At 40.0% G+C, this 12,439-nt stretch overlaps 1 protein-coding gene across 1 annotated transcript in view; it reads right to left on the bottom strand.

Annotated features, from left to right (window-relative positions):
- LOC114052003 (dynein heavy chain 3, axonemal-like) overlaps nucleotides 1–12,439 on the bottom strand; it is a 176,229-nt gene that overhangs the window by 124,637 nt on the left and 39,153 nt on the right. The window contains exon 15 of the mRNA XM_027874411.1: nucleotides 9,588–9,711. Within this exon, the coding sequence (XP_027730212.1) occupies nucleotides 9,588–9,711 (124 nt within the window). The remainder of the gene's footprint in view (nucleotides 1–9,587; nucleotides 9,712–12,439) is intronic.

Below are 12,439 nucleotides of genomic sequence, written 5' to 3'. Positions count from 1 at the left end.
ATCTGTATCATTGGAGGGAACAGTCTCAGAAGAGATCAACAATCCGTTGATGTATTGAAGATAGATGAAATGGAGAATAGCAAGAATGGAGACAGGGAGATCCATTTTACAATAGTCAAGATATGGGATACTGTGGTTTTAAATGGAAGATATGGCAGTACAAAAAGAGCTGTTGTGGAGGTAGGGTCTATAGGACCTGAGGATTGACTAAATATGCCTGGTAAGAGTGAAGAAAAGATCAAGATGAGTCTAAGGTTATGAACTTGAGTGACTAGGAGGATAGTGGTACCCTTTACAGAAATAGTGACATTTGGAGGAGGGGCAGAGTTAGAGGAAAAGGTGATGAATTCCATTTTGGGTATGGTGAATTTGTGGTACTGGTAAGATATCTGGGGGAAATGACCACTGGTATTCAGAGAACTAGGACTAGAGTTCAGGAGACGGATTAGGGCTGTATATAAAGATTTGGGAGTCATTTCTGTAGGGATAATGGAAGCCATGAAGGATAATGAGATCACCAAGGGACAGTGTGACCAGAGAAAGGAAGAACAGAGGCAGGACAGAACCTCTCCTACTTGGGGGATGAGAGACGGATGATGATACAGCAAAAGAGAATGAGAAGAGACAGCCAGGCAAATAGGAAAACCATGAGAGAATTGTGTAATGGAAGCTAAAGAGTATAAATGTTCAGAAGGAGGGGGTCTAGACTATTAAATGACAATTGTTCTGGATAATAATAATAGTAATCCTAACAACAGTTAGCATTTATATAACACCTTAAAGTTTGCAAAGTGCTTTACAAATATTATTTCATTTGATCTTCATAACTACCCTGTCAAGCAGGTGCTATTATCTCCACTTAACAGATGAAGAAACTGAAACAGATAGGTTAAGTGTCTTTCCCAGGGTCACATTGCTAGTAGTGTTTGAATTCAGGTCTTCAGAACTCCAGGTCTGTTGCTCTATCCATTGTTATCACCTAGCTGCCTCATATGAATGTAATGGAGTATCATTGTATGATAAGAAATAATGAAAGAGACAAATTGGGAAAAACTTGGGAAGATTTGTATTAATCTTAACAGGTAACATTTTTATAGACTTTTATGTGTCAGGCACTGTGCTAAGTGCTTTACAAATATTATCTCAATTGATCCTCACAACAGCCCTTTGAGGTAGTGCTATTATTACCTCCCCCCACTTTCATAGAAGAAGAAATTGAGGCAAACAGAGGTTAAGTGACTTGCCCAAAGACATTCATGTAGCTAGTAAATATCTAAGGCTAGATTGGAGCTCAGGTTTCAGCTGCAGGAAGGCTACAACAATGTAAAGGAAACAGATTTATGAAATGACCAACCGTGACTTCAGAAAAACAATGATGAAAGGTGTTTCTCATCTCTTGAAGAGACGTAATGGATTGTAGATGCAGAATGAAACATACATTTTCATACGTATCTGATGTGTGGATTTGCTTTATTTGACTATGTGTATTTGTTACAAGGTAGGGCTTTTTATTGGTGGGGGGAGGGAGAAGGGTGGTGGGGAAGGGGGAGGTAATGATGTTATAAGAAAAAAAGGCGAAGTAAAAAATATCAATGAAGGATTTTTTAAGTGCACCAAAGAAATCATAAGGAAATCCAGAGAGACATAGACAAGCAGGACAATTTTGGAACTACTATGATGAATTTGTCACATACTTAAAAAAAGAAAAGACCAACTGTACACTATAGAGATTTGTTGTTTCACAAGTAACCCTTTTTCTTTTGTAATACAGAAATGTTCATGGTTCGTCAGATCTGTCCAAGTTGTAAACTGATTCCAGAGCAGATAGGTTAGATTAGACACAGACTGACCATGGTTGGTTGCTGCGGGTCACATGACAAACAGGCCCAGGTGCAGTGGCAACCCTACATTTTTTGAGGGCTGCCCAAAATCTTTTGGTACAGACCTGATGTTTATTAATGATTGTTTAGTTCAGAATAACAAAAAAATCCTAAAAAGAAAGATCATTGAAAACCCTTTGAGAAAGCAGTTTCATTGCAGTGGAAATATCAATAGTCAGATTACTAAGAACTGAGGAGTGAGTAGGAGGTGAATAAGCAGAGTATATAGAATGACCCTTTTGAGGAGTTTGGCATCGAAAGTTGTAGCCCATGGCTCAGGGAGTCCCAGTGGGGAAGGTGTTGTACTTAAAGGGACCCAGATCCATCCTAGGGCATTTGACCCCAAAGAGGGCCAAGATTTCCCTCTGGCTGTACCTTTACCTGGATTTCTGTCAGTCAATAATTTAAGCACCTACTATATGTGCCAGGCACTGTGCTGAGTGCTAAGAATACAAAAAGAGGCAAAAGACAGTCCCTGTCTTCAAGGAGCTCACAATCTAATGATTTTTCCAGGAAAATCTCTACCACAAAGGATAGGTATGGATCCTGTCTAGGGTTTCCCCAAAAGTTGGAAACAAGAATTCAGTGTACAGTGTGGGCATGAAATATGGGACAGTTTTTATTGCACCCCACACAAAATTCAAGATACTAAAAGGCATGAATGAACAAATATAGGAAGCATAAAATGTTCACTTAGCTAATTATACTCATTATATCCCTCCTGGAAGGCAAAGTCCCTTTGTAGAATTGGAAATAGATATTTCACATTCACTTCTAGCATTGTCTAAGCAACCCATAACAACCACTGCAAGTTTGGCTAATTTTAATCTCCCACCCAGCTAGTGTAAGGCTTTCTTTAATCCTTCAGGCATAGAACTGACTTCCTGTTGTTCCTTTTCTCCTCTGAGAAGTATGTTGTTAAGGAAATCCTCTCTTGCTGGGTGGCCAGCACTTGCTCTCCAGCTCAAGAACTCTCTACCCAGGAGATAACTCGTAAGACTGGGAATGTCCCAGACTCCCAAGAATGAGAGAGAAATCCCTTCCATCCCACCTTTGATGAATTCTAGTCTAGGAACCCAAGAGAAAGAGAGAAAAAGAGTGGAGCCTTACTCATAGAGATTATAGAGAGAGGGGAGGTTTTGTAAGCATAGACCATCTCCCTTGATTCACAGTTGTCAATCATCTTAAAGGGAGCTCCAGTGACTGTGGGGACCAACCAAGAGTTCTCTGCGTCATTTCAGCAAGGCCTTCTTGATAATCCCTGCTACAAAATGGAGGAAAAATATAGGATGACAGCTTAATGGTATGGTAGGGTCAAAAGCAGGTATTTTAAAGATAGAAGACATATGAAAGGAGGCAGTAGATAGGTGAGAGAGAGAGAGAGAGGTTATTTATAAGGCAAACACCTAAAGAGTATAAGTAAAGTGTTTAGTTTTGATAAAGAAAACAGATGATGTAAAGCAGTTTTGAGGGATGAAGTAGGGGGGATGTTGGAGCTAACAAAGGGTAGATTTGATTTTCTCAATAAAGCAGGGAGTTAAATCATCTGAGAAAAATGGGGTAGCGGCTTGAAGAGAGAGAAGTTTGGAACAATTGCTTCAGGGGGTGATAGAGAATCAGGGATGAATAAAAGGATTGCGGTGCATCACTGAGGACGCAGTTGAAGTCAGAGACCCTGAATTTGTTATGAAATACAACAATGTTATTGTATGACTTTCTCTTTGTTCAGAGGCATGGAAGCAGGAGGGAAGAAGGCAGGTAGCAGGGATGGCTTGAGGTTGAATAGAGGTAGGGCATGAACACTGGAAGGACAATGGAAGAGAGAACAATGGAAGGAGAAAGTTATTCAAAGGTGAAATATTATGCTCTGGTGAAGTGCTTAAGTATAGGGTCAAGATAACGATGGGAAGAAAATAAGGCCAAAACTGGAGTAAAGGGCTAGAATAACAGAGAGGGATAAAGGAGTTGGAAGTGAAAATGGAACACATGTTTAAGAAGAATGAGGCAAAGAGAGACGAAAGGACAAGAGATTATGATCAGAGAGGAGAATTTCTAACTTCAAGATCATTCTAAGTTCAAGATCATTGAGTAGACACCATTTTGAGTGGTAGTAAGGTCTAAAGTATGCCCACTTCTGCCCATGGCTGAGATACGGTCAAGATATAAGTCAATGAGAATGAAGAGATTGATGAATTAGGAAGATATTCAAAAAAAACATCAGTATGCATATTGGAATCATCAAAGAGGAAAAGGGATTGGGACAGAGTGAGACTTTAAGCTACTTACTGAAGGAAGGAAGGAAAATGAGCTAGAAATGAGAAGATGATGGTAACTCAGACAAGGTAACACACACACTTGGAATACACTTCAAAGTTAGAGGAAGTGATGAATAATGGTGGGAGGAGTGTTCTTTTGGCTTAACAAGTTGCTTCAGGGAAAAGCCAGTTTATGGGAGACAGAAATTGGAAAGATTGTTAGAAAAAGGATGTAAGTGAGCTTATTAGCAGCATAGCAGGTGTTCCAGAAAGTGCAGTGAAAGAGGAGGGCAGAAGAGAACAAAGACTGAGGAAGGGCAGGGCTGAATTGGATATGGTGAGTTAGCAGAGAAAGAGCTTTTCATCTGGGCAGATAGCAAATGAATCATAGAGATCAATCAGGGAAGCTAGAGGTAAGCATCTGTGAGCCATTGACATACCAAGCACAGTGAAGTTTGTGGACACAGTTGGCCTTCAGGCTCTAATTAAGAATGGTTAAGATCCTGAGAATCATTGCCCTTTACCCTCTCTCCAAGGCTGTTTCAGGGGAAGGTTAAATTTAGACCATTGGCAGAATAGCAAGTAATGGAACGTTCAGAGAGCACCCTCCCTGAGGTCAAACAACTCTCTTGTATGGATTATATCCTCCATCTATGTATGCCTTCCTGGGAAGAAAGAGGAGAGAGGAAATAGACTATTTTTCCTATTTCAAGTCATCACATATTTGTGAGTGCTTATTATTTAGCAAGCTTCCATTGTGTCTGTGCTGACCGATCTTAGCTAAGTGTCTGTTGCTGTGGAGTTAGCTTTCTGTATTGTATTAAAAGTGTATTTTGTTTTGGTTGCTCCTGACCACCACCCTACCCCTTCTAGTCAGTACAATAAGTTTATAAGTAGACGGCGTAAAGGGGCAATAGCAGGAAATAAGATTGCAAAGAGGAAGTCATGTATAAACTGTCCTAAAGATCAAAGGAGCATAATTTACAAATTGTATTGTATGTACATATACACACACATATATATGTGTGTGTGTGTGTGTGTGTGTGTGTATATCTACATCTATCTATCTATCTATCTATCTATCTATCTATCTATGAGGCAATCAGGGTCAAGTGACTTGCACAGGGTCACACAGCTAGTAAGTGACAAGATAATTGTATTTACTTTTTCTCATGCCAAACCTGTGCCTACCTTCTCTTGTATATGCCTTGAAGTGCCTAATATAATGTTGGACACATAAGTAAGTCCCTGAACAAATCTGAGGCCAGATTTGAACTCAGGTCCTTTTGACTCCAGGGCCAGTACTCTATCCACTATGCCACTAGCTGCCCTCATTCCTGGAAAACATGTGGTTTTTCCATGAGTTTCATTTTCAAAAGGCAAGACTTGAAGTTGAGAAGATCTGAGTTTAAATCCTAGAAGAATACAAAAGAAGTAGAAAATGTGGCCCCAGACTTCAACAAGCTTATAACATTGGAAAGATGGCATTTTTACATGAAACATCTAGAGAACAGTAAAAAGTAATAGTTAATTACAGTTAGGTGGCCCAGCAGATAAGAGTGCTGTGTTTGGAGTCAAGAAGACTTGAGTTTAAATCCAGCTTCAGACACTTTAGTTTTGTGACCCTGGGCAAGTCATTGAACCTCTGTTTACCTTAGTTTCCTCATCTGTAAAATGGGGATGATCATATTAGCACCTACTTCATAGGGTTATTGTGAGGATCAAGTGAGATAATATTTGCAAGGCACTTATAGTAGGCACTATATAAATGTTAACTATTATTATTATGATTAATGCAGTACATTCCCGTATCTGGAATGTCCTTCCCCTTTTAGTATGCTGGGCTTTCTTCAAGGTCCTGCTCAGGTATTACCTCCTATAGGAAACCTTTCCTGATCCTCTTAGCTTCTTCCCCTTCTCAAATTCTTATTTAACTAGACAAATGTTTCCCTGTCCCCCCCAATTCAATGTAAACTCCTCAAGGGGAGGGTTGTGTCTTTATCCTTAGCACTTTTGTGCTAAGGCACAAAATCTTGAAATTATGTGATGCTTAATTGTTGAATGAATGGATCAATGTGGTACAAGCTAGAATTTTATAGGGACCCATAGGAAGAAAAGATAATCACAAGGTAGGGCAGAATCCTGGAGTTTCAGAATTGGAAGATACCTTAAAGACCTAATCCAATCTCCTCATTTAGGAAAGTAAGGCCTATAGAGGTTAAGTGACTTACTTAAGTTCACACAACTAAGTTGTTGTTCACCCTTCATTTTTGAAGAGAACTAAAGGCATCATGGGTGATGTCTTGATTTCCCAGTGAATTGGATTAAAGTGAGGCAGAGTTGCACAAAGTTGTCAGCCTCACTCTCTCTTCCAAAGTCATTGAAGTCCAGTAGGAAGACAAAAGTCAGGATGACTGGCAATGGCCCAGGATGCAGTGGATGACCTTGGCGTCTTCAATATCTGACCAAGCTCTAAGCTAAGGAATGACAATGACTAGATTAAAAAAGACCTAAGTCTCTTGATTTCTGAACAGATGCTTTTCTGTTATAATGTGTGACAGTCAGGAAAGTCTTCTTGGAAAAGGGGAGTGGGGGGCCGGGGGTAGGGGTGGTTGGACCTTAAAGGAAGTATTATCAGGCTTTATTTTGTTTTCATAAAACATAGAGGCATAATATGCACTATCGATACAGAGCTGACCCTGAAGACTGAGTTCAAATCTTGCCCCAAGGCATTCTGGCTGTGTGACCCTGGTCAAGTCACTTAACCCATTTGCCTCAGTTTCCTAATCTGTAAAATGGGAATAAGAATAGCACCTACCTCCCAGGATTGTTGTGAAGATAAACTGAGATAATATTTGTAAAGCACTTAACACAGTGCCTGGCACATAGTGATATATAATTTTTTTGGTTGATAAGTCGTGTCTGACTCTTCATTACCCCATTTGGGGTTTTCTTAGCAAAGATATTGGAGTAGTTTGCATTTCCTTCTCCAGTTCATTTTACAGATGAGGAAACTGAGGCAAACAGGGTTAAGCGACTTGCCCAAGGTCACATAGCTAGTAAGTATCTGATGTCACATTTGAACTCAGGTTCTTTTGACTCCAGGGCCAGCGCTTGATCCACTGTGTCACCTAGCTGCCCCATAGAAATGTTAGCTATCGTTATTATTTTGTTGCTGTTGTTATTTCCTCACTGGAGAGTTCCCTATACTAATGACATTACAGGTCCAGTACCTGTCCTTTGCTTTCATGGTAGGTTAAAGCATTCATTCCAAGCCACGGCGAAGGCAATAGTGGGAGTAAGACCAAGCCTTATCAACATCCAGTCCTCTGCTGACCTCTACTGTACAGAAGCTAACATAGACTGAAGGGTGAAATTAAGCAAAGTAAAATCCAAAGGGCGTCATCAACATCACTGATGGCTAAAGAGCTGTTGGGCTCTGGAAATAGGAGTCCATATAGGAGCCAGGAAGGAGTTGGAGATGGAAGAAAGAAAAGATAATTTCCTCCTTCCTTAGGACACAGGGCTTGACAAAGTAACGACTACACAGAGACACAAAAGAAGCTGGCGAATGAAATTCTGCAACAGATGAAGTTTGTCTTTTGTACTCTCCTATCTCCCAAGGATCCCTCTCGTCACATAGCCTATACGGCTTCTTGCTGCCCCGAGCCCCTCATAGGTGGGTCTATATCTCTCCTCAGTGCTGCCCAATTTCAGCCAACTTGTTGGTTAGCTGGCCTTTCCTTAGTCTGGGAATTGTAAGTTAAAGACAACGACTCTCATGAGATACCTGGGGATGGTATTTAATTTTTCACCTGTATCAATCATAACCTCCTCATGTGTAAGTTCTTTTGGCTTCACCATCATAGTTCCTAGAACAACATCGGGAACATGTAAGTTAATCGTTGTTGTTCCATTGTTTTTCAGTCGTCACAACTCTTCTGGACCCCATTTGGGGTTTTCATGGCAAAGATATTGGAGTGGTTTTGTCATTTCCTTCTCCATCTCATTTTTACAGATTAGGAAACTGAGGCAAACGGGGGTAAGCAATTTGCTCGGGGTCACACAGCTAAGAAGTGTCTGAGGTCAAATTTGAACTCCATTCCTCCTGATGCCAGGGCTGGCATTCTATCCACTTGTGCCACCTCGTTGTCAAAAGGTCCTTAATAACTACTTGTTGAATGAATAAGACCGATTTTGGCACAAGTTTCTGAATCCACTGCAGAATCAAGCAATTCCTTCGTCTTCTATTTACTGTGTTTTCCAAGGTTTTCTCTTAGCTAGCTAGAAGGAATCTCAGAGGCCATCTAGTCTAACCCTCTCATTTTACAGATGAAGAAACTGAGACCCAGGAAGGGTAAATGACTTACCTAAAGTCTCACAGGCTACTAGGAAGCTGTTAGAACGGAAGCACTTAACTCTTTTATCTGGACCCCTTTGAAGCCTACGGACTCCTCAGAATAATGTTTTTAAATGCATAAAATAGATGGAATAATAAAAGAAACCAATTATGTTACAATATAGTTATAAAAATATTTTTTCTAAGTTCACAGACCCCAGATTAAGAGCTCATAGTAGAGACAGGATTTGAACCCAGCTCTTCCAACTCCATAATCAGTCCTGTTTCCCTTTCAGTCTGTCCTATTTCCATACCACACTGTCTTCCTACCCTAGTATCTAGGGGTGGGGGGTGGGAGGGGAAAGGATACTTCCTCCTGAAGCTAGTGATTCAATTATTGTTCATAGAACTACCTTCCTTGCTACGTACAACCAAGAGTTTCTTTTTTAAGGCTATGAGAAAAGCACTGACATGGTAACCACTGTACATGACCCATATACTTATGTGCAGTAGTGTGCTATTGATGTTTAATAACTGGCTTTCCAGGACACATTTTTAATGTGCATTATTAACATTTTCTCCATCACTTTAAGTTCTAGGCAATTAACAAAACAACAAATCTAGCCCTGATTTGTAGCATTTGCTGATTTCTGAGGTGTAAATACTCACAATAAATATTTATCAGCTTCAAGCAGCCTGTTGGAGCTGGCTCCAGCACAGCACACCACACCATAGCCTCTATGGGTGTATCTTGTCTCCCCTTGGACTATAAATTCCTACAGGGCAGGGACTTTTTTCATTTTTGTCTTCTTTGTATTCCCCAGTACCTCTCACATAGCAGGTGTCTAATTAATAAATACTAGTTAATTGATTGATAGTGAGTTGACCTGATATCAAGGAAAAAAAGAAATTCCCACTTTGTTCATTGTCGCCAGTCCTTGACGTCTCAAAACTCCATGAGACAGGAAAATAAAATGAGAGAGGAAAATAAAATGGAGAACCAAGTCCCGGGGGAGGTTAGGAGTAGGGAGAACAGAGCCTCTTTCTGACACCAGCAAGCAAAAGCAGGAAAGGTCTCAATTTCCAAGGCATTTCCTTCGGCCATACAAGTACCTTTTAATTAGGTTCATCTCTGCCTGTTCCCTCTTGGTGAATAGCAAAGTTCGGCTGTTTTCAAAGATTTCCTCGATCTGATCAGGCCAGAGGAACAAGGTACTGTTCAACTTTATATCCTCAGCTGCAAAACACAGATACAAAGACATATATATATATATACACTCCAAGAATTTAAGTCCCACGAAGTCAGAAACTGAATACACACACACACCCCCCCCCACATACACAGTGCCCAAAAGTCTTGGTACAATTTTAAACTTTAATAGCTCTGTGTGTGTGTGTGTGTGTGTGTGTGTGTGTGAACTTATAGTCTTACAAATTGAGTAAAGGTGTCAAACTCAGAGTGGGAGGACTGCAAGTTGACAGCAAAACTCCTAAGTGTGGTCCAACCCACATTAAAACATGCTTGGGAAATATTTAATAGAATAAAAATACAATTTTATTGTTGAGTCGTTTTTTCAGTCATGTCCAACTCTTCGTGACCCCATTTGTGTTTTTCTTGCAAAGATACTGGATTGATTTGCCATTTCTTCCTCCAGCTCATTTTAAAGACAAAGAAACTGAGGCAAACAGGGTTAAGTGACTTGGCCGGGGTCACACAGCTAGTAAGTGTCTAAGGCCACATTTGAACTTAGGAAGATGAGTCTTCCTGACTCCAGGCCAGACCCTCTAACCTCTGCACCACCTAGCTGCCCTAAAAACACAATACAACATAGATGACGTTGATTTGTGGTTTTCTAAGTCAATATGCCTCTCCACAGGGATACATTTCTATTTGCGCACACTGAGAGGCTGTGACTTGTCCAAGGTCACACAGCCACTATGTCAGAGGTGAGACTTGAAGCCAAATTTTCGTGACTCCAAGGCTAAGTTCTTCATCTGCTGTACCATCCTGCCCCTCAATAGAACTATAGCTAATAAATGCAATAGAATAAGAAGTCATTGCAAGGAACTAATGAGGCAATCAGGTGGGTTAGCATTTCAGAACAAACTCCAAAGGGTGTATCCACTGTTCTCATTTTGACAAAGATCATCACATCAAGCTCCTGGGCTATATTCTATTTAACAGGTGAGAAAAGTAGAACATAGAATCATTGAATTAAGAGTGGCAGGGACTTCAGATGTTATCTAACCCTCATTTTATAGGTGAGGAAAATGAGGCCCAGTGTTGAAGTGACTTGTCCGAGGACCCTGGTCCTCTAACCCCAAATGCAGGCCTCTTTTCTTAGTGATACCTTAGAACAGAAGCATCGCATAGCCAGCACAAGGAACCAGCAAAACTCCTGAACCAGATAAAAATGTAACTGGTAAATATTTAACAAAATAAATAAAGATACCATACAATATAGATAATGTTAATTTGTTGTTTTCTAAGTCAATATGACGCCCACAGGGACCCATTTCTATTTGAGTTCAATACCACCACTTTTGCAGTTGCATAATTTCATAGACAAGAAATATTCTTGAGGACCTTGTTTCTCAAACAGTAAGCCACCATGTGTGCACACATTACAAAGATATAAGGATGTGAGTTACAATGTCCTGGGTTTCCTCACTGCTGGTTCCAATTTTGGACTAAGTGGAAGAAGTAGAAATGATGATGAGGGGGAGAGATTAGGGAGGATGGCTGATGTGTGTTCATTTATATGCGAAACCCTGGACATGCCCTTTCCCATAGGCATTGCCATGAAATCTGGAGGCATAGGCAGAAATGCTTGTCCCGAGGTAGACAGACATTACCTAGAATTATTAAATGCTTGTTGACTGAATGACAAAATGATCTCTATAGTCCTTTCTGGGGCAGGTAGGTGATACAATGGATAGAGTTCTGGCCCTGATGTCAGGACGACCTGAGTTCAAATCCGGCCTCAGACCAAACACTTGACACTTACTAGCTGTGTGACCCTGGGCAAGTCACTTAACCCCAACTGCCTAAGCAAAAAAATAATAATAATAATAAGAATGACCCATTCCATGGCATAAAGAACACCTGCTCTGGAAGTGACTTTAATTCTCCCTCTACTTCCCACACCCACTCTGGTCCCAGTGGTGTAGCCAGGGAAAGAAAAGAAAAGAAAAATATTCATTTGAATCTTCAGTTTTCTTCCCTTTTGGTTTAATAGCTAAGAGTTATAGAACATTAGGCCTAGGATGATGGTGATGGTGTTGATGATGATATTTGGTGATAGCAATAATGATCATGAAAGGCCATGTGGTATAGTGAATAAAGAGCTGGCCCTGGCATCAGGAAGATATAAGTTCAAGTCTTATCTCTGACATATACACACACATGTGCATACATGTCAGAAACAGAACACAGTAAACATAAGTATATATGTATATGTACACACAAGGCACACAGACATGCAAATATGCACATGTGTATACATGTGTACACATACATATATATACACATAGATTATAGAGAAAGATGTGTATATAGATAGGTATGTGTGTATATATATATATATACACACACATATATATGTATGTATTCAAGTATACATATATTCAAGTATATATATGTACTTGAAGCACAAAAATTAAGGGACTTACCTAGTTTCTTAGCCTTCCAGTATTTCAGGTAATAATAATAATAATAATGATAGCTAACAGTTATATAGCACTATGTACTATAAATTTACATTATTATCTCATTTGATTCCTCACAACAACCCTGGGAAGTAGGTGCTATTATTATCCCCATATTATAGATGAGGAAAAGGCAAACAGCAAAAAAATGATTTGCCAAAGGTCACAGAGCTAGTAAGTGTCTGAAGCTGGATTTGAAATTGGCATTTCCCGATTCCAGAGCCCTCTATCCACTACACCACCTACCTGATAATTCT

The sequence above is a fragment of the Vombatus ursinus genome, unplaced genomic scaffold (assembly GCF_900497805.2).
Source record: "Vombatus ursinus unplaced genomic scaffold, bare-nosed wombat genome assembly UNPS02014807.1, whole genome shotgun sequence".
NCBI lineage: Eukaryota > Metazoa > Chordata > Mammalia > Diprotodontia > Vombatidae > Vombatus > Vombatus ursinus.
Note: the sequence above shows the minus strand (reverse complement) of the source record. Positions and strands in the feature narration are given on the sequence as shown.